Consider the following 23089-nt stretch of genomic DNA (forward strand, 5'->3'; position numbering starts at 1 on the left):
TGTGTGGGTGAGAGTAAAAGGAATATTCCTTCGCATCTGCATTACGGCTCCGCCAGACATCTACGAGATCCCAACCCTCGACCCACTGTTGCAGTGCTCTGGCTTGGTGTACGGGTGCTGTATTTGGGAGGGGTGGGTGTGAGTTGTCAAGGAGAACATCAAGCACTGAATAAGAGTGTCCCGCGTATGTTGAGAAGGAGGTATGGAACAATTGCCCCCTACATTTACGTTGCAATTTTAAAGCTTCTGGTGTAGTAAGATGGGTTTCCTGTGGGAAAGCTAGGTGTGCGCGGCGTCTGCATTTGCGTCAGTACCCCTGTGTCATTTATAGATTGACTCCAGTTCCCTAACATTCCAGGTGATTATATTGCATGATTTATTGATAGTGGCCATGACGAATTAGTGCAGCGGATGTCAGGCAGTGCCGCCTCTATGATACCAATGTGCCCTACGTGTGTTTTAGTGATGACAGAACCGTAGCAACATCGAAAAATACCCTTACCCAATACAGGGTCCAGCATGGAGAACTGTGCTCGACCAATGAACCAAATATAACAAAACTGCATTGACATGAAGATAACAAGGCTTACGCTAGTGGTGAGCCGTGGACCATGCGTCACACTATATATCTGCAATTACAACATATTGTATTACCAAGGGCCCAGGCGTCATCTGCAATAAATTGCACACATAATAGTTCCCAACATCGTGCAAGAGTACAAGGGTATCACAAGGTAGACTGTGAAGTGCAATTGTAGGATAGGTAAAGAAACAAGACAGCAGCTTTAAAAAAAAAAAAAAAATTAAAAAAAAACATTATAGTGGTCTGGGGTACAGTGCAGCTGGGAAGAGCTCCCTCTAGGCCCCTCGTGCAGTAACCCTGAGTTGGAGTCCTGTAGACGATAACTGCAATAGCTCAGGCCTTCATAGTTAATTTGCCCTCCGTGGTGTAACAATCGGGAACAAGGCTATGCTGCCCTAAGTTTCAGAGTGTAAGTCTCCATCCAGGGACGTCTCAGTGCTGGACTTACGGCCAGAATCATGCAAGGTAGTGGCAAATTGAATGGCTTCCAGTTGACTTTCACTGGCCTGTCGTGGGGACGGTATTCCTTTCCCGCCAGCCGTGGTTTCCTCTTTGCGGAGGGTATGCCAGGGCCGAGGGGTCGATTTCTGGAATGCAAACTCATGCTGTTGGCCATTTTGTGGGCCCTCTCTGGCTTCCTTTAGTGATTCAAAGAAGTTGGAGCGTCGTTCATGTATAAAACTTTCAGCTTCACTGGGAATATCAACGCGTATGCAAGGCCATGGGTTCAGAGTTGGCCTTTCACTTCTTCAAAGAAAGCCAGAAAACGTTGTACTAGCATTGTATAGTCTGGATAAAAAGATACTCTGGAGCCCGCAACAGCGAGCAGCACGCGTTCCCACGCTGCCCGGAGTAGCATGTCAATCTCTATAGTTCAGTATTTTCGCCACTATCAGTCGTGGTGGGGGCCACCAGGATGGGTTTCCTGGCAGGCACTTGATGCGCTCGTCCTACTGTGATGAGTGCAGGCAGGCCCTCAGATACCACCTTCGATTGCAGCCAAATTTCGATGTACTGTGTGGGGTGATCTCCCTCGGAACCCTCCGGCTGATTCACTATACGAATATTATTTGTGCATACATGCCCTCAGCATCTTCGGCTCAGTCCTGAAGTTGTTCCGCTTGTTTCCATAATTGTGTAATCACAGTTCTTTGCCCCTCTTGTGTCGGTGCCAGGGTGGCCAGCGCCTGTTCTGCTGACTTGACTGTCCCCCATCTTGTGTTTATCATCTTTCAGCAAATTAATATCTGTGGTAATGGTGCAGAGTCGTTGCTCCATACTGACTCTGGAGTCGTGGATTTCCTGCAGGATAAGATAGAGTTTGTCTACAGGCGGTTCTGACCTTGTTGGGGGGGAGGGGAGGGGGGGGGGGGGGGGGGGGGGGGGACGGGACACATAGTCAGATGGTGTGGGGGAAATAGAGTCTTCCGAGGGCGGGGAGCGCGGCCACGCATGTTCCTCCATCCTGGGAGGCTTGGTTTGGTTGCGCCCCATCTTGCCAATGAAGTGTCACTGTACTGCGAGGGAGCCCCACCCGCTGATCCAGTTGTTTCCCCCCCGCCACCCCGTGTATACTCCTAGGGTTCTTAAAGTCGTCGTCATCTAGGCCATTGATGTCGAGCCGCAGCCACCCAGACCACCTCGGTTTCCTCAGGGTGTCTGCGGTCCAAACCTGCTTTTTTGTGGCTGGGCAGAGTCTCATTGGTAGGGGCCGGCGCAGATAAGTACGCCAATCCAGCAGTTCAACTCAGCCCACCGTCTCGGTTCTGCGGTAGTTTGTGACACAAGGCTGCAACAGTTTCCTGAAAAGGCTGCTGTCTCCTCCCCCAGGGCAGGTCTTTTCCTCATGGCTTCTCTTAGGTCAACATACCGCAGAGCCCCAATATTGTCCTTTGCTTCCCAATATTTCCCTGTGTTTGTTTAAAATGCTTGCCAGTCTGCCTCTTTACTACAGGGAAGGGTGGAGTGCCAGACAAAAGATTCCTACTCAATACCCCCAGAGGCTGCAATCTCTCACCCTTGTTGTCTCCTACTTCCCACCGTCCATGTAGCACACTAGGCCACCTCTCCGTAGCCTTTAGCAGGATTTCTCCCTGCGTTGTCGCCCGACAACCCTAAGCAACGTTTCTGCAGTGTCCCAGTGCTCCGGAAGACCACCGCTTCCCAGCAGGTTTCTTGCTTGTCATGATCTGGCTCATTGTGCCCCCGAGACGCACAGGCCCCGATCATCTTGTCGCCCCCTAGCAGCAGGTATCAATGTCCTACTGGGCGGTCGCCACACCTGCTGCCCAACTTCTGAGTCTCGCTGACCTCAGTGGGCCACGTTATGGCAGGGGGGAGGGCAGCGCACCAGGCGAGAGGTCCACCCACAGGTAGCACCTCCTCACAGTTGTGGCCTCCTGACTCTTGCCGACATTTCTACTCTTTAGGCCGTCTCACAGTGGCATGGAGCTGAGAACTCCCATCCAGAGCTGCCCAGTACACTCTCTCGCAGTGCGGCCACCACACTGCAGTGTTTGTGGAAACCCTTTTTTTTTTTTTTTTTTCAAAAATGAGCCTCCTGTGTATCAGGGCCCAGCGCCTCGCAGCACCCGAGGCGCTCGTTCTCCATCCGCCTCGCTGCCCCGCCACAGCCACCAGTGTCCGACCAGCCTGCCACTGGACCTGCCCACTCACCGCAGGTATCCGTCGGGATGCCTCCAGAGCCCCTGTATTCTGTCAATGAGATGGTGCAGGGGGAAGGGGAAAACCCCCAGCGGGAGGCCCAACAATAGGCTGCACAACGCTGCCAACGCTCGGGTCCAGCTGCACTGGGTTCCAGGTGCCACCCCGGGCCCAGCTTTCAGCTCTTTATTTGCTGTCTCTTTACTGTGTGGAGCAACACACCTCATGCCGTTGGGGACAGATTCTTGGCAGATACTTCTGGCTTGGGTCAGGAGTCACGAAGTTAAGCATCCGCCATGTTGGACGCTTGGTCATGCCCCCCTGTTCATAGTTGCTTGGTGACTTATTTTTCATATGGTATAACCTGACAAGTCTTTTGGTCTAGCTGAGGGTGTGACAGTTATATTTATGTAAACGCCACAACAGCTGTATTTCTTGAAGTAGTAACATGAGATTTTTTTTTTTATTTAGTACAACAGCCAACAAGTGGTTAATGTTATTTCAAGGCCTGAAGATAAAGGACATAAACATACTGCTTGGTTCTTAAGCTGCCAAATGCACAGTAACAGTAGGATGAGCATTCCCGTAGCAGATGAGTGTAATGATGTTTGTGGATGGAGTAGTACTGGTATTTACAACAAAAATAGACAAACAGACTTACAACAATCAAGAAAGATAATTGTTTTGGTGAGAATTGCCATAATGGGCTGTCCGTATCCTGTGCCTCAAAGGTAAGGTGAATTTGAGAGTTGGAGAAAGAATTCAAAAATGAAAACTGGGGAGATGGCGTGCATAAATAAAGGAAGAAGGTAAGGTAAGTAAGGGAAAACAGTACAATGTTATCTGAGTGGATTTAAAGAGTCCTATGTAATAGTTAAAGACATATCAGGATCCATGACAAGTCATTATAGCCAGAAGCTCAAAAAGAAAAAACAATCAAGAGAAAAATATAGTTGAGGTTGAGAGAGCAGTCTCAATTACTGTCAAAATGCCTGATGTACGAGAGACTAAATTCATTATTAATGGAATTGGTGGAAAATCATAGAAGTCCCTAGACTGGAGTTCTAGTTGTTAAAGGACTAGGTCATTGTAGTGCTTGCTACATGATACTTATCACAACAAGATACACTACACCTTATATTCAACAAGGTTATTCACTGAAACTGAGAAACAACAAATAAAATGTAACCTGTGGAGAACAGACTTTGGTTTTGTAAAATACCCGCACTCACTGTATTAGTGGCATACTTTATCACTGGGTCTCATTCAGGTCCCTAGAAACTAGGGTGGGCTCAACTGGGTTCCAAGTAGCACTTTGAAATATTGTTTTTTTTTAGCCAAAGTCTATTGCAATTTGAAAATTCCTAATGAGCATCCAGGTATCCCTTCAATAACGTATGTCCACGGTACAAATAAAAACAGAAATTGGGTGTTTGAGGAGTATAACTGTCCTACATCCTTTCTTATGTCTACATGTTTCAGCCTCTACTTAGCAGCCACTAAGGGTCCCAGGCATTCATAAGGACTTGAAAAACAAAATAGCCCTGGAAATAGTGTGGATGTATCAACCTCTGCCATCCTTTCCCTATTGTCTCTGGACACACAACATACAATGTTAAGCATGGCAATGGGTATACTCAATTCTTTGCACGACTAAATGTTCCTTTTGATGGGAACCACTGTGCAACATAAGGGGAGGCATGCTTCTGTGGGAAAACAGTCTTGGGGCAGACAATAAGAGACCAGGGTGCAGCTAGGTGTATAAAGGTAACATGGAACCCTTGATCACCGTCTGGATACATAGTATGGAAATGTAATGCTGCCTAACCCAAACAGCTATTAATACGTGAAATTGTAAAACTGTGGCTCCCAATGATAACACATCGCTAACCACTAAAGTTTAGGAATCTATTAAGGAACAAGACAATTAATAGAACCAAAATAGACAAGTTACACAGACTTTATAAACGAGAATGGCGAAGATTGCATTAAAAAGATCTGTGGAAGACTTTTCTAAACCTGTGTAGGCAACACCTGTATTGCAAAGTGAAAAACCACAAACTGTGAGAGTAAGAAATATCTCAAGTCTTGAACAAAAGAAAATAAGATATGAAAAGACCTGGATTTGAGAAATGTATTACGTGGACTTACTATACAATATATTTGAGCTTTCCCATTCATTAGAATACTTCAATATCGAGTAATTGTAGGCCAGGAGAACAGAACTCACTGCTCAATCTCATGGTTACTTAGAAGGCAGTTTTTTCCCCAAACAATATTAATCTTTTATAATTTAGGTAAATCCCTTAGTTTACCTAAATCGCAATTATCAAGGTCAGGGAACTACTCAAGCTAATCGAGGAAAAAACACAACGTACCTCTAATTTTAATGGGTGCCTTCGATACTGGCTGCCTTTGATACTGTGGACCACAATTTGCTTTTTGCTCTACTTCAGTTATTGGGGGTTTGGAGGACGGCTCTCGGTTCATTCCTTTCAAACTGGCTGATGTCCGCAGATTCAAGTGGGACAGTTTACACTGGTTTTGTTTCTACTAAACAGTGGTATCAGGCAGGGTTGAGCTTCCACTACTTATGGATAAACATTACGGGTGTGTTCCATCGTATCAAATGCATGCCAATGACATGCAAATTCTGAATGCTTACAGGAACAAGACCTGAATGACGTCAGTATATTTATGCCTCAAACGTGTTACTTCTGAAATTGTTCTGTTCAGCAACTGGCCCCATGACCTATCCCCACGAATAATCATTATTCCGAGGACTATAACCGCCTTCAGCAGAGATCAGTTAGTAACCTTTGTGCAATTTTTAGTACAACCCTTTCCTTTAAATCCCAGGTCCATGCAGTTTTTATAATCCGTCCAAGATAGGGCCTTTACAATCAGTGGAACACAACATTTTCTGAATTGTACGAGCTCATGCTGCGGTGCCACCTAGACAAAATATTATTGTTTAAGAGCCTATTTAACTAAACCATGTAGACTGATTCTTTGACTTCAGTTTGTCCACAGCGGGTGTAGCCTATAATCTATGTCCTATGGAAATATGAGTACATTTCCAAGTGGCACAGACATAGGTTTGTTGCCAGTGGAATCGCAAACAAAAAATAACTTATTTGCTTAGTTAGAAATCTATCTGTGGTCTTGGTCGTACCAATTTATCTAGGTTGATGCATTTTAAAAGTCTAATAGAGGTTTGCACACATAACTGGGATCCAAATTGTCAATCCCAAACAGAACTGCTCGACTATGTGGAAGAAGCTTTAAGAGCGACTACAAGAAGCTATAGAAAACACTGCCCCTATTCTGTCCGAACAACTCAGAAATTAATGCGCTTAAAGGATAAACTAAAAGCCCAATTTTTTTTATTACCCCCTTTTTAAAATGTTGTATAGTGGCTAGCATATCGCATGCCCACTTGCTCTTAGCAGGATGTACTTTCCTATTGGAATTTGGTGGTAACCTTACTTGGTTTTTGATGTATTTTTGTATTGTATTATGAAGAACGTCTTTTATTTAGAGTTTTATAACGCTTTTACAATGCTCTAGTTCGATGCTATGAGGGATGTTTGCTGGTCAGTGCTTAGCAGCGATCTGAGAGGTCCTGCCTTCACACCATTTTAGAAGAAAACACGCGCTCCTTTCACTCTAATCCTGGTTTCCACATTAACATACTGAAGCATTAAGGTCAGTGACATATTTTTTCTTCAGACATTACCTAGAATGCATCCTGCAGTTGACCTATTGCTTCCCGATTCTCACTTTCCGCCTGTCCCTGCTCGGATGTGGACTCTTCTAGGATCCTCTGTGTTCGATTTTACTCTTTATGTTAACAGTAGCCTTTCCTTCTCCAGGTCACAGAGCAGCCTTCACTTTCTAGTTGGAACTCGGAATCCCAACGCCTGGCACGGTGTGTGCTTCTCTCCCGAGTTGCCAGATATATATTCCTTATGAGCTCAGTACTCACTGTTGTCCCATCTATTTTCGTGAGAATGTTTAAACCGGGTCTTATTTGCTGCCCTGCTTGAAGGCCTATTTTTTGTTACTTTGCACAATAATGAGTCATCAATTCTCATTACCTGTTTAACTACTATAGATTCTCTGGTCATTTTTCCTGCCCTTGGCAAAACCGCTGCTCCAATCCAGTTCTCTGGTGCATAATCTTTGATGCAGTATTTACCGTGCAGGCGTCTTGTCCATGCTCCTTTGCAGATTCCTAATCTTGTGTTTGTGTTCAATGTCCAATCTGCATATGTCCACCCCCGTTTTGGTTGTATTGCGGATTCCTGTTCATGTATTCTGGAGTGGTTTGTTCCATCTACTCCCAATCCTGGCTCCAGTTGTTTATCTGCCTTTTTGGTGTCTGTCTTGCGCATGCAGCTAGTTAAGTTGGTCTGCTGCTCTTGCTATATTTTGTCAGGTTTTCGTATCCCACAACCAGCCCACCTTCCCTGAACCTGTTTCTATATTATTACTCTTTTACCACATTCAGTTCTGCCTTTACTTAGCCATGTCTCTGTATTAGTATCACTTGCTCCGCTGTCCTCTCATTCTTGTGTTCACACTTTTAGTTAAAACTAACAGACGGATTGTGCATGAGGCACTAAGTCTCAGAACTCACTGAGACTCGCTTAGCAGTCCTCTTCCATTACGGATGCGGGATATCTCCAGTAATGTTCACTGCCTTATTGTGATCTTTTAAGTTACAGACAGATCATTTACCACAGATCTTATGAACAACTGTTTATTGTGGTTTGTCTTTTTTCAATTGCTTTGTGCTTGATGCTCTTGTTCTTTTCATAAGGGAGTGTAATGTACAACTGTTATCTTCCTATAGTTGTATTCGGCATGCATTAACCAGTTAAAATGGGGCAACATTTTGGGTGAGATGTGTCTGGTGGATGAGGGTGCTAATCAAACATAATTTGTAAAGCACGTCTAATCACTCTAGGGAATCTAGGAGATTGCAGGTCTCAGCGACTCATTCGAATAACCAGGTCTTGAGGACTCTATGAAATTCAGGATGAGAGGTGATGGTCTGGAAATGCATGGGGAGGCTGTTCCAGGTTTTTGTTATTAAGGGGAAGAAGGCACGCCCTCCACTTTTGCTTCGATGGATGCGTGGATTCCGAGCAAGCGGTAGGGAGGTGGAGCATAGTCTTCTTGACGGTTGGTGGAAATTCAGGCTGTAGTTAATATAGGCAAGTCCTTGGTTGTGTAGAGCTTTGTGTACCTGGGTCAGCAACTTGAATATGCACCTGTTCTACAAGGGGAGCCAGTGAAGTTGCCTAAGGTGTGATGTGGGATAGTCAGGGAAGGTCGAGGATGAGTCTGGCTGAGGCGTTCTTTATGGTCTAAAGTATTTGTAGAGGTTGAGGTGATTCCTACCTAGAATGCGTTGCCATAGTCTAGTCGACTGGTGATAAGGGCCTGTGTCCCAGTGCGACTCGTGTGCAGGGGTAGCCACTTGAAGATCTTACATTACGTGCAGCATGAAGAAGCGGGCGAATGAGACGTTGCTATTCTGTGATCACATGGTGAGCCTGTTGTCAATGATTATTCCGATGTTTCTGGCATGTTCAGAGGGAGTGGATGTGGGTACTAGTTCTAAAGGTCATCAGGAGTCATTCCATGTGTTGCTGCTCTTGTCAGAGATCAGAACTTCAGTCTTGGCTGTGTTTAGCTGCAGGCAGTTTTCTTTCATCCAGTCAGCAGTTCTGGTCATCCATCTGTGGAAGTTAGTTTTGGTGCTGGTGAGGTCATCAGTGAGCGAAACGATGAGATTATGTCGAGGTTGTAGGATCTGAAAATGTTGGCTAGCAGGGTCCTATGCATTAAATGTAGGGCTGAGGCAAGATCAGCGTGTTGGAGGGGGGGGGGGGGGGTGACAGGTAAGCACCAAACACATACCCTCAGCAGCACAGGGGTGGCCGGCTGCAGGGTGCAAACACAGCATTGGGTACCCAATGCTTTTCAATCCTCTGGGTGGGTCACAGAGGCTACAGGCTTGGTCCAGGGAGTCAGCTGAAGAAGACCAACTGCTGGACAGGTAAGTAGAGAGCCCACTGGAAGTTGCTGGTCCGTCGATTGGGTTACCCAAGGCCAAGGGGCTGTGGGTGCAGGGGTACCTTTAGGCATTGGGAAATCTTCACCGGAGCTGGTTGCGGTTAGGGGGTCCTCCGCATTTAGGCTGCAGGAGTTGTTGTGTTGTTCAGGAGGGGTCAACCTAGGGTGGACTTGAGGTCAGAATCGCCTGGGGACCTTCTCTGGACCGGTGGGAAACCTGGACTCAGGCCGTGGGCGTTGGGAGCTGAGTGGGCAGGACTTGGGGATCCGGAAGGGTCTGGAGTACTTCTTTTGTGGACAGTGCCACTGTCCTCTGGAGATCTTGGTCCTTGGGAAGGCAGGCAGTCCTTTGGGGGTTTGTAGAGGTCGCTGGTCCTGCAGGGTGCGTTTCCTTTTTGTAGCAGGAGTCTTTAACCTGCAGACAGGCCAATACAGCTGGTGTCAAGTCAGTTATCGTCTGGAGTCTACTCTGCTGGAGCAGCTCTTCAGTCCTCCTCTTTCAGGTCGCAAGGAATCTGGAGGATTCTGCCAGGAGGGGTTCACCTCAGGTCTGAGCACCCCAGGTGCGGTCCCAGATGGGGTGGAAACTCCTCCTGGTGTTTACCAATTTTCCCACCGGACCTGCCGCCAAACATGGGGCCAGGTCTGGGGAGGAGGGTGGGGGTTGGGAGCTGGGGACTCTCCACTAGCTGGAGTGCCCTGAGGTAGCAAAACAAAAAGATAGGAGCCTTTGAGGCTCGCTAACAAGTGTTGCTGTTCCTGCAGGAGGGAGGTGTGAAGCACCTCCACCCAGAGCAGGCTTTGCCCAGATCCCTGACAGAACAAAGACTCTCAACCCATGGGATCAGAAACTCGTCAGGTTGTGGTAGGCTGGCATAGACCAGTCAGCTACACACTAGAGGGATGGGTGAATTTCAGGGGCATCTCTAGGATGTCCGTATGTGCATTTTACAATGAATCCAACACTGGCATCAGGGTGGGTTTATTTAGATGAGACGTTTGATACCAAAATTCCCAGCGTTCAGTGAAGCCATCATAGAGCTTTAGAGTTCGTAATGACAAACTCCCAGCCCATGTACTCAGTATGGCTAAACTGTATTTACAGAGTCTAAGAACAGACATTGCTCATGCAGCTATGCCCACACCTGTGGTACAGTGCACCCTCCCTTAAGAGCTGTAAGACCTGCTAGAGGGGTGATTTACATATGCCAGAGGCAGTGATTTATGGACATGGCACCCACAATGGGATGCCATGTTGACTAACGTTTTCTCCCCCCCTCCCCCAACACACACAATCTGCAATGGCAGTATACACGTGTTTGGTGATGGGTCCCTTGGTACCACTGGTACCTTTCACAAGAGGCTTAGCTGTGTGCTAGGGGTGTGCCAATTGTGGAAGTAATGGTACAGATAAGGAAAGAACACAGGTGCTGGGGCAGAGGTTGAGGAAGATCTTGAAAGCTGCCCTGATGGAGGTGCCTTTGCTGGCATTCCACTTCCGCTCCAGCTGTTTGCTGTCTCATTTAGCTGTTCAGAGGTGTACCAGCTGACCTTCTTGGAGGGTTTTCTCTGGATGCTCCTTTTGAAGGGGACAATGCTGTCAGTGCAGTTGGTGATTCAGGCGTTACGTTTTTCACTCCTTCGAGGTCGGTGGTGGGGCTGGATGTGTTGAAATTGTCAGTCCAGTTGGTCTCTGAAACTCTGCTCCACCCCGTGCGGGCACTGGATGTCTTGGGGGGTGTCCCTGGGGGGCTGGAGATGTTGAAGTTAGGACGGAGGGGTCAGCCCATGTGAGTTCAGTGATGTGGCTGAATGTGACGCAGCTGCTGGAGGTGAAGATGGGGTCCAGAGTGTGTCCTGCAGTGTGCGAAGGGTCGTGGACGATCTGGGTTCACCCGAGGCAGCTCATACTGTCAATGGAGTATGTGGTGTTGTTGTCATTGGAGATCGTCGATATGGAGTTAAGGTCGCTGAGGAAGATGTAGTCCTTGAATTCTAGGGCTAGGGGCGCAATGTCGTCTGTGATGGTGTTGCAGTATCTGACATGCGGGCCTGGGGGTCAGTATGCTAGGGTATCTCTGATGGTAGTCGCGTCTTCCGTGAGGAGCTTGAAGTTGTGGTGCTCCCTGGGAGTATGGTGTTTTCGGTGAAGGTGGTGCACTGTATGGCTTCTTTGTGGACTATGGCCGTTCCTCCTCCTGGCTTGCAGGTGGGGTCTTTGTGAGTGATTTTATATCCATCGGGAATTGCTGTGGCAAAGTCTGGGGCGCATGTAGGTTTGAGCCAGGTTTTGATAAGGAAGAGGATGTCAGGTGTGAGGGTAGAGATGAGGTACCACAGTACGGTGGAGTGCTTGCACATCCACCATGTTTTGAGGTGCAGGCAGTGGAGTTGATGTATTGCTTCTGGTATGTTGTGGTGCAAGTTGGAGTTGTGCTTCGGGGTGCGACGGTGGTCGTGGAGGAGAAGGTGCATCTGGCACAGGAGACGGTCCTAACATTGTGTGTGGTGCAGTATGGCAGCAGTGATCGCTGGGTTGTCTGGTGTTTAGGGTGTGGAGGATGGCAGTGTTGTAACTGTGGGTAGGCCAGGCACCAGGGGTCCTGGCATTGGGGGCGGTCCAGGCACAGACAGGCATGCCTTTGGCGTGCCAACAGAGCATCCGCTGCGTGGCTGCGCTGCAGCCTCTATTAAGTAGGTGCTGGGAGGTGTGCTAGGAGGCAGTGGGTGGGGCCAGACAGGAGGCAGGAAATATCAGAGAGCAGACAGAAGAACCAATTAGGGAAAAAGCAAGAAGGAAGCAGTGAAAAACAAGGGAAAAGCAAGGAGAAGCTACACAAAAAAATGGAGGGAAAAAAGCAGGGAAAACTAGGGAAAAGGAAGGAGAAGGCACACAAAAAAACAGGGGGAAAAGCAAGGAGAAAGCAGCGAAAACGGGAAAAGTAAGGAGAAGGCACAAAAAACAGGGAAAGCACGGATAAGACAGCATCAAGAGCGATGCAGGGACCTGCTCAATGGTTGTGCGCTGCAGCCTCCATTAAGTAGATCCTGGGAGGAAGGAGTGGTGCTGGGTGGGACTATGCAGGAGGCAGGAAATAATGGGCGGCAGGCAGGGCGCTGGTGAGCCCACAGCAAGATGGTTGCACTCAAGTGCAGGTTCACCAACTGGGACCTACAATCCACCTATTAACGAATAATGTGACATGCATCCGCCCTCAACACGTCTTATGTTGTGTAGGGAACAGCGGCGGACAAACTGATCGATTTAGCACGACAAATGGTGCCACAGACCCCACATGTCTGAATACAGACCCGAACTGCTGTGTTATAACAAAGCCTAAGATGGCGATCGCTTAGCCACTGGCACCCGACAGCAGCACTCTCATTGTAAGCAGGGGGAGAGAATTTCTGCGGATCCCCGTTTTCATTGGTTCCTGGTGCTAAGATGTGCGACAGCAAGACGGAGGTGAGAGTCAAGACATGCGAACTGGGAGTACTCTGGCTTTGTCAGCCCTGAGGGAGGAAGTCTGGCATGGCCACGCAGAGTGGTGCTGCACACTGCCAATGAGTGGGAACCCTGCCGTGATGATGACACGGAGCACCCCTGAAGACCCTGGGGCGTGTGTCCTGCAGACTGCACCTGCGGAGGGGTGCAGGCTGGATGACTGCTACCACAGTGGTGACCACCTATGGCGCAAGGTGCGCAGTACCCTTGTGGTCGACAGCCGAGCAGCAGGTGAGAACGATACTTTACTGGTGACTGCTACCGTGCTAGACAATCTCACACCAACCTTGAGGTCCTGCAGCAACAGCCCGCGCTAATTGTATTCGCAGATAAGAGCGTGGTGTACCCCCTCCCATCAAATGACTCTGCTAAATACGCTGTGCTGACATACAGAGCGCTAATATGGTGCCAGGTTGGTAACTGCTCACATAACTAAATGGGTAGTTAAGGGGGGATGGGAGGGGTTGGGCGGGACACTGATAAAGGGCTGCCAGCTGCAAAAAAAACAAGCATTTGCAATGCAAAGGGTCTGGCGTTTGCTCATGTTAGAGCTGATCGCGTTGTAAACTCCTAACCCGACTTTTCATCTATCGGCAAAAGCGCTTTTATGTACGTAACCCGAAAAAGTGAAATTAACCGTGTAAAGCGCTCGCCTTCTGCCAAGCTGCATGACATGTACATGCCTTCCACTAATGAAAGCAAGCAGATTTTACTAGGCAAGCCCACGAACCAATGAAACACACTGACGTGACGTCGACAGGGCTCCGAGCCCTTTTCTAAGAACTAAAGCGTCTCGCTGCGATGCGCGAGCGCATGCAACGCAGGCTCGACCCCTAAAAAGGATAAATCGGGGAACCGCCTAATGACAGAGTAAAGGCTGTGGCTGGGTGCCTCTGGGTCTTGTGGAAATTGTGACTTGGTGGGGGCCTCGCACCTGGGGGGGGGGGGGGGTCCCTTGAGAGGCATCTATGCGTGGGTTCCCACACGGACGGCTGGCTTTCCTCAAACAGGACACAAACTACTATGACGATGGGCCTAAGTGCGGGGGTAATGCATACTAGGCGACTACCGAGGGGCATTCAGATGGCGTACCACAAACCATTTGTGCATCATTTTGGCTGGCAGCCTTACGCAGGGACACCACTTAGCTGAACCCTTAACCAGAAATACTCCTGCTGAGGTCTACACTTCACAGCGCGATGGGGAAGACCGGCAAGTACCAACCATGCCTTAAGTTTGAGACCCCGCATCTCACTAAATCACAGCCCGACACCACCTCTGATACTGAGCGAGACCCGACACCCCAGCAGGCAACTACACTTGAAACTACGCTGTTGGTAATACAACAAAGCCTACAATCTATCAATGGAAAAATAGACAATATATATCCAAATGGACTACATGGCGGCAAAGCTGGAAAAACAGAACACTTGCACCACAGAGCAAAGCATCTCAACTGAAGACAACCTGCAGAGAGTATCCCCAAGATGCCTCAACATGGAAGAGGTCTTAGCAGTGAGCAAGGCCAAGAATGAAGACAGGAAGTACGGTCACAGCAGAACAACATTAGTATTACAGGTGTGCCAGACTCCACAAACAGGCAAAATGGAACACTATGTAGAGGCAATGCTCAGTGACATATTTGGCGCAGAAAAGCTGGCGAACATGTTGTTGGTGGTGGTGGAACAGGTACACAGATCCCTCCCGGGAGCACCGCTGCACCCCATCATAGTCAGACTCCTCAATTACCGCAACTGGCACACGGTACTCCTCCTTGCCCGGGAAAAGAAGGCTAACCAATACCATAGTAACAATATAACATTTCTTCCTGATTTTACAGCAGCGGTTTAGGTGGCCCGTCGAGAATTCCTCCCTGTGAAAAAGAAATTACAGCAAACAGAGATCCCATACACCATTCTGTACCCGGCCCGACTGAGGGTTGATTATGGGGGAGTCACAAAATATCCTGGCGACTCTAAAAGTAGCACCAGACTATATCAAAAAGCTAACTTTTAAATGCCGTCATCAGTCCAAATCAGATTTAGATTACCTGGATGGCTACATGGGTGTCCCACCCCCAACCCTCCCAGCCGCATTCAGACTACTACACTCGCCTTTACAGCACACGCACCTCTGCCTCAACTTCCGAGATCGCACACTACTTAGATAACATAGCACCGGCATGGCTCTCTCTGGGGAAACGAGAATACCTATTAACCCATTACAATGAAGGAAACCATTTGTACTCTGCCCAACAGTAAAGCCCCAGGTGCGGGCGGCATCCCAGGCAAATTCTATAGTTTGCTAAAATCCTAGCACCACATCTATCTGCTATGTATGAGAAATACAAGAAACCAAATATTACCCCTGTCCCTCAGAGAAGCCCTTATCTCTCTACTTAAGCCGGACAAACTACTCGACAGGTGCGAATCCGGTCATTATCCATAATTAATACTGATGCTAAAATAATAGTAAAAATTCTGGCCCTCAGACTCCATCCGCTACTCACGACCATGGTCTTAGCAGATCAGACTGGATTCATAGCCACTTGGTCCACAACACATAATTTACGCACTTTCTTTGCGCTACTGCACTATTTGGACCTTTTCATGCAAGCAGCGGCTATCCTCTTGGATGCTGCTAAAGCCTTTGATTCAATAAGAATAGACATACATGTCCACGATTTTGGGCCGTATGGAGATTCCCCAACACTTCCTCCAATGGGTGCGCATTATCTATACTAGCCCGGTGGCACGGCTGCAAGTGAATGACCAAATGTCTGGACCGGTACATATATTCAGGACACGCAGCAGGGTTGCCTGCTCTCCCCAATACTATTTGCAATGGCACTGGAACCTTTGCCATGTGTGATCAGAGGCACGAGGCAGCTGCGCAATGGTTTCGGCAAAGCATACTTGTTATATCGTATTGGTGCTTCAAATTCGTGATCCGTGCATCCACTCGGCACATACTCCGGGCTAAGTATTAACTGGTCGCAATCCACAGTTTTCCCTTTAACTCCATCCACACTTCATAGGCTTGATCACTGAGCCAGTTAAAAACCTTAATGTATAGGTACCAAGAGATCCAGAATTAGTGATCCATAGTAATTATGGTGTAGCAATTTCGAAGCTGGAGGAACAGGTCTCTAGATGGGTGCACCTGCCCCCGTCGCTGGCTGACAGAGTGGCTATAATAACAAGCACTGGCAAAGCCAATAGGTTTCACCAATGCAAAATATATTGGCTTTGTCATTTTTTTAAAAAAAGGGGTGATGCACAGCGTGAGTAGGGGAGGTGGTGACATGAAACGCACTCCTACTTTTAAGTAAATAAGCCTTTGACGTGGATACCTTATCCAGATTCTATTTTTTTATTTGTTTAAGCGCTGTGCAGGCAAAACCTAAAAAGTGGAGAGAAAAAACATGGAACTCAGAAACATTTAAGCGCCATTGTATTTATCTGGCAGTGTACCTACCAGTTTGAATCCTTGAAGAATGCACTTAGCTTATCTTCCGGAGACCGATAAAAACGGCGTCACAGTCCAATAATTATGGCATCTGTTATCGAGGCGCCAGAAGACCATGACTTGCACAACCTAAATAGGCTGACTCGCGTGTCAACCCTAAACAACTCACTTGAGTTCACTGATGGCAACGTAAAAGACACACAGTTTCATTGCTATAATGACTAACACAACTGAACGCCACCCGGGCAGCGGTTTCTTTTTGTGGCGTGTAAACTTTTGAATGGCGACTGAACATCAGATTCTTGGACAGAAAGAGGCCAATAGTTTGAAGGGTAATTCTTGCACAAAGCAGTGACAAGTATGCGTGGAAAGCAAACCCAGAGTTTTTGGGTAGCTCTCAAATAAGGAACACAGATTTTTTTTTTTTTTATCGACGTACAAAGAACTATTAATAGTGGTTGTACCGCCCTGCTGCGGTTTGATCGGACAGCTGATTGTTGCAGAAAGGCAATTCACTCATTAAACGACTAAAAATACATCTAAAATACTTAGGTTTCCTGCAACGAAATGTTTGCAGTTCTGAAACATGCATTATGTAGTGGTCTCTTGCGCCCTCTAGTAGAAGTAAATGGTAACATGCAGATTTTTGAATCAGTCACTCGAGAAGCCTGTTGAGTACAAAACAATACTATCTATACAGTTAACCTGCAGAATATGCGAGAACAGACACTGAAAAGCGTATAAAGTTGTGAGTAATTAGTACTGCAGTTGGGTGAAGCTGCTATCATCATATTTCCAGCATAGGGCAATATTTACATCCTCCACTGCAGTGCGCTTATTAGCAGCGGAGGAAGCCTCGTGCACATTTAGGAAAGCGTCCTGCAAAATGCATTTCCCAGACTACTGCGGCATACTTGCCAACATTTTTAAATTGTTTTAAGGAAGCTTTAAAAACAAGGGCACAAAAAGCATTTTTACTGTGCAGCGCGGAAACACCAGGTGAGCTGCTGCTTTCTCACAAAGCATAAAACTTTGTTCAGCCACGCAAATGAAAAGTGCGAGCTCGATGAGCGCGCATAGGGGCTGGTACAAGCAGCACATGGATGAACGAGCTCGATGAGCGCGCATAGGGGCTGGTACAAGCAGCACATGGATGAACGAGCTCGATGAGCGCGCATAGGGGCTGGTACAAGCAGCACATGGATGAACGAGCTCGGTTTTAACTGTGCGGAAAGAATGCGAGAGAGGAGGGGAGAACGTCTGAAAACACGAACACTCTTATGGAGTTTGAAGACGTAAATACAAACTAGGTATCTCGAGATATATGCCGGAGACCCCGCAAGCGGGAACCAATACTGTTAATTGTGGCACTGGGCGTCAGGGCTGGAAAACTCCCCCCCGTTATGCCCCAGCGTTCCCACCAAGTCACTATCCCAACCCCTGCGGCACTCATGAATATGGGGCACTCGGAATCCTCAAGACACATGGGCCAAATACAATGGGCCTTAACACAGAGACTGACCACCCCCCTACCCTTCACACATCGCAGGCTACGAGATGCCATGTGGGCGCTATAGCCCCAGTTCCAGCGGAGCCCTCCGTCCTTGGTGCACTCCAGGCACTGATCACTAGCCCATCCAGAGGGAAACTGGTCACGCTCCTATACAGTACCTGTCAGAGGGCTAGACAAGTTCAAATGCATAAAGCAATGGAAAAGTGGAGCGCAATTTTGGATGTACCTCTGAACCTACAGGAGTGGAAGTTTTGCTACACTCGAACATGCATGCTCACTTCAAATTACAATTTAAGGATTATTCATTCATTAAATTCTTGCAGCAAGCGTATTATATCCCTATATAACTGTATAAATATGGCCTAGTAGACAATGTAAGATGTGTGCACTGTGGGGAGGCAGACATCCTTCACCTGGCCTAGATATGTGCCCTGATTGGGCAGTTTTGGGAGAAAGTAGTAAATGTTATCTCAGACGTGCTGATGGAGCCAGTTTTACACCCCCCAGACACGCCTGCTCGGATTGGTAAAACCACTGCAACCGGGGAATCGTAAACTGATGGTGCTGGCACTCCTGCTGGTGAAGAGACGAGTTGCAATACAATGGGGAAGGAACCCCATCCCCACTGTTAAACACTGGCTTTGGGACATGGCATATTGTCAAGAACAACTTGAACTGTATGCAGGGGAGCTACATAGGCCCGCTCGACCCAAAGGTATCTGGAGCCCGTTCAACTTGTATCTATTGTCCAGGTCTGGAGAACTTCTAGACTCCGTACCGTGTTGATGTCTGATGTACGATGTTTAGGCATATGCCAATGCATTGCCAATGACAATCCCGTGGCACAACGCACAGCTACTATGTTATTTACCATGTTGTGGCAGACATTTGTACGTGGTGAATGCGGTTAAAACCTCAATAAAAAAAAAAAAAGCAAGGTGAAAGCAGTGAAAACAAGGGAAAAGCAATTAGGCACACAAAAAAACGGGAGGAGGAAAAAGCTGTGAAAACAAGTTAAAAAGCAAGGAGAAAGCAGTGAAAGCGAGGGAAAGACAAGGAGCAAGAGTGATGCAGTAGCACCGGGAGAGCTGGACCAGAGACCTGCTAAAGGCATCTACTTCAGGGATCTGTAACTTAAGTGTTATTTGTGAAGGACACATTCACCTTGGGTCTCTTGGCACTGAAATAATAGAGGCTTATTGTTGCTCAACTCAATGATTCTCATTTTATCAACCTCAGAAAGATAAAAGGCTGACTGGACCCGCTGAGATTCAAACCTCCACCATCAGGTCTTACACAGATTCCTGGAGTGGATCAATGGATCCACCTAGCTACCAGAGCCTGCTAAATACTGTTACAGGACTGACTCCTGGCAGGTTCACACAGGCTTTCATTCTTATGAGGTTGGTAAAAGTACCACCACTGAGTTGGGTACCAACTGTTATCTGTTAATAGAGCCAAAAGGCCGCCCTCTATGTGAATGAGTGTGCTACAAATACACCAGCTGGTATATTGGTTATTACTTTGAGTTTAGTTATAACACTCTATAAATTCCTAATGTTCGAGTTGTTTACCACCATTACATGTTCTACGTACGTTGTCCATAACATACTTAGTGCCAAGGTTGGCGATGATTGTCTGATCCGACTAAATTCTGTATCAACTGTACTAAAAATCATGGCTTGGACAGACAACAAAGCAATTTGAACTATTAGTTGTTTTAGGATGACATACCTCACTGACAACTAATTCAAAGAGTACCCTTTGAAGGTTCTAGCTCTTAACCTTGTTTTACTCTCCTCTTCAGACATTCACTCACTTTACGCTCAAACACATACCTTCGCGCTGGGAAGAACGAGAGAAACTCTTCTCAGAAAATGGACCTGGATCAACTTGATGACCAAGAGAGGAAGAAGACCGTGAACCGGAGGATCCAGATGTAGTCATGTCTGTAGAAGAAGAAAAATGAACACTGAATTCTGGCAAATTCAAGCGAAAAACAAAGGGAATGACAGAATTAACCAGACAAAACGGGACGTCTGAGCATTCAGTGATAGTGTGTTGTCAAGCCACAACGAATTATAGCTGTCGTTCAGTATGTCCGACACCTGATTTTTAAACTCAACTAGCATGTTGGAGCAACGAGTAATTGCACTTAAGCCTCTATTCTACATCCACCGATTCCACACATTTTTAGCAATGCTCCAAAGGTTCTCTATTGGCTCTCATCAATGACCTAAGTATATTCAAAGTACCATTCCATGACACCAGAATGGAGGATCATAGACAATACCCTTCCTATCAGCAGATCATTCCACAAGTGCTGCCTTTTCACAGCTTAACAGCACTAGACTGTTAAAAGGCCAAGCACTGAAAACTGCTACTAAGATTTAAAAGGAGAGGATGCTTATTCGTGACTTACATATAAGTAATGAGCAGACTCTGGATATCAGACTATGCTTTTATAGTAAATCCATCCAAGGAAAGGCAGACTAGCTCTAACACGTTTCTACAATTCTACATCCAACAACTTAGCAAGGAAGGCAAGCACTGTAGAGTTATCTCCTGACTTACAGTGCTCTAGGATTAATCTTTTCCCACTTCGCACATGCAAGTCTGTAATGTACTTCACAAAAGACAAAAGGCGTGTTTTATCAACACAGAAAAAAATACATATCAATTTAAAGACTTTACTCTGAACCGTTTTCAGAGCTATAACTATAGATAGCAATGTTGTGATTAGTTTCCAGCAGCGATGCATACCTGCACTAAAGATAGTTCTCCTCGCACGCAGAATGGGGTAGCTGCCCACCTCCAGCGACTTCGTAAGATCGAGATCATGTAAAATCAGGAGATACCCAGACGAAGTGGAGATCAGCATTTTTGAGCAGTCAGGAGTTAGCCTCATCCGCATGAGGAACCGAGTGTGAAAGAATTTCTTGTGCGGGCACCCATCTTCAGTGCATCTGCAGAAAGTTAAATTAAACAGCAGATCATTCTATTAGGTCAGAACATTTCAGGTTCCAAGCTGACCAGTCACTTTGGCACATGGCAGATTTTTTTTTTTTTAAGGATTCAATAAAATAGACAAGAGTAGAGAAAGGTTTCTTACTCCGTTCTTGTTAAGGGATTGTACTCGAAGTATGTTCTCAGTACCAAGCTGGATTTCCCTTGACTGCATGTAATTTTATATGCCATGCTCAAGCAGAAGACATACGAACAATACTGCTGAGACGGCACAGAATCTAGGTACTAATCAGAGCAAAGGCAGTGCTGGAGAAAAACAGAACCAATAATATTGCAAAAGTGGCATAATGTGGAGACATGGGGAGTCTAGCAGCCCTACCATGTGGTACAGATTTTTTTTATAAAGTGTTCATGTTTCTGTTTCGTAGCAATGGTACCTAATTCAGTGAGTTCTGAATGCTGAAAGACAGACAGCGTCACAGGGATTTAGACTTGTGAGCGAAGGTCAAATCAAACATCTGCAACAGAAGTAGGAGGGACAATAGGCAGGGCCTATGGAAGGAAGAAACATGTAGAAAGGTAGTAGACTAGCACAAACGACTGGCAGGTAAGACCGAATTTTATTGATTTTTGTTACTTTACTGCTTTGAAGGGATGGGTTTGAAGGAGGGAATATAAAGGTGTTAGCTTAGACAGCAAAACACTCTTCTGCCGACAAGACTGTATTGCGCCATGATAGCGTTAGGTATCTGGTCGGTTATACAACCAGGAATACAACATAGAGCTTTGAAAATCACCCTCAGCTACAATAATCGTCACTGTGGGGAATATAAAGGATATATGATGTGACCTGACCTGTACTGTAAAATCCTTTGGCACTTGCCCAGAGATTTGAGAGGGAAGTAAGTCATTGAAAAGAGTGCTGCAGACGCCGACGGACAATACAACAAGCACTGGTGAGCAAATGGGTCTTTCACCTATGGCTACTGCCTTTGCTAATGTAATTTACGCATTTTGTACGACAGTATGGCTAAAAGTTAGTGGTTGTTGTAAAGGAGAGTGTTGTACAGTTGATTGGACTAGAGGGGGGTGGCATAGAGTGGAACAGAGTGGCTTGGCGTAGAGTGGCATAGAGCAGCCAGAACAGAATAGAGCGCCGGTATAGCGTCAATGTGTGGAGTGGAGTAGAGTAGCATTATTTGTGGTGGAGTAGAGTGGTACGGTTGTGTAAGAAACTAAACTGTCAAAGGAGACAGTAGATGGGGTGAAAGCAACATAAATATGTATGTGTTAAAAATAAAAAAACATGCAGCACGTCCAGGAAAAATACAGAAATGATTATAAAAAATAATGCTTTGCTAAAAGACGAGAAAGAACACATGTACTTGGCCCATGCTGGAGGGAGGAGCTAACACGGGAAAGGAAGCATACGATGGCTAAGCAATCAAAAGGTTGCGAATGAGTGACAATAAAAACAACTAATGATATGATGTGCACTAAACTGCAAACAATACGTTTCACAGCGCATGTGCTGTGTAGGCGAGACCTGAAAACTAGATCCCACCTAAAATGAGAAGGTGAAAAAAGCAGATCTAGCCACAATGCATACATGTGTGATTAACAGAGATGCTAGACTATGCAGGCTGTTTAATAAGCAAGACGAGTTAAGTGCCAAACAGATCGTTTCAGTTGAGGTTCTCTAGGTGCTAGAGCCTGTCTGTGTCCTTATCTTTAACTATTCTGGTGCAATGACATCCAAAGGTTCGGTATATTCGGTAGAATTTCTCAACTTATTCAAACTACTTAAGTAAATTCTAGGAGGACTTTCCAATAATCAAAGATCGAACGATTCTCACTAACAATTAACCAAGTCTAAGTAAGCTTGTGAAAGCAAACAATCTGAGTAATATTATCTAATTAAGACCCCTACTACAAGCTTTCCCCTTGGAAACAACATTAAAAAAAACAATATGCCAAACTATTTTCACCAACAGTTGAAGTTGCAAGTTTTGGTAGGTCAGAAATCAAGTAGCCCTGAACGTGGTGAAAGTAGGATGTACAGCGTAAAAGATTCATTTCGGCTATAGTGGTTTAAAACAGAGTTGCTCAGAAACTATGATTGCACTTTCTCTATCGGACGGGGAACTTAACATCAAAAGAATTGCAACATTCAGTAAAGTACTTTTGAAGAGAAAACGAGCAATATGAAAGATGGAAACAGAAATTAACTCATTCTTTTCAGAGAGGGGAGAAAAGGAAGATGTGCCAGAATTCAGAGACACGAGTGCCCCAAATACGTTGG

The 23089-nt window shown here is 46.4% G+C and overlaps 1 protein-coding gene across 1 annotated transcript in view; it reads right to left on the reverse strand.

Annotated features, from left to right (window-relative positions):
- DCAF10 (DDB1 and CUL4 associated factor 10) overlaps positions 1–23089 on the reverse strand; it is a 93332-nt gene that overhangs the window by 11545 nt on the left and 58698 nt on the right. The window contains exons 4-5 of the mRNA XM_069236423.1: positions 20584–20786; positions 19659–19769 (exon numbers count right to left, since the gene is read on the reverse strand). Coding sequence (XP_069092524.1) covers positions 19659–19769; positions 20584–20786 — 314 coding nt within the window. The remainder of the gene's footprint in view (positions 1–19658; positions 19770–20583; positions 20787–23089) is intronic.

Source organism: Pleurodeles waltl, chromosome 1_2 (genome assembly GCF_031143425.1).
Source record: "Pleurodeles waltl isolate 20211129_DDA chromosome 1_2, aPleWal1.hap1.20221129, whole genome shotgun sequence".
NCBI lineage: Eukaryota > Metazoa > Chordata > Amphibia > Caudata > Salamandridae > Pleurodeles > Pleurodeles waltl.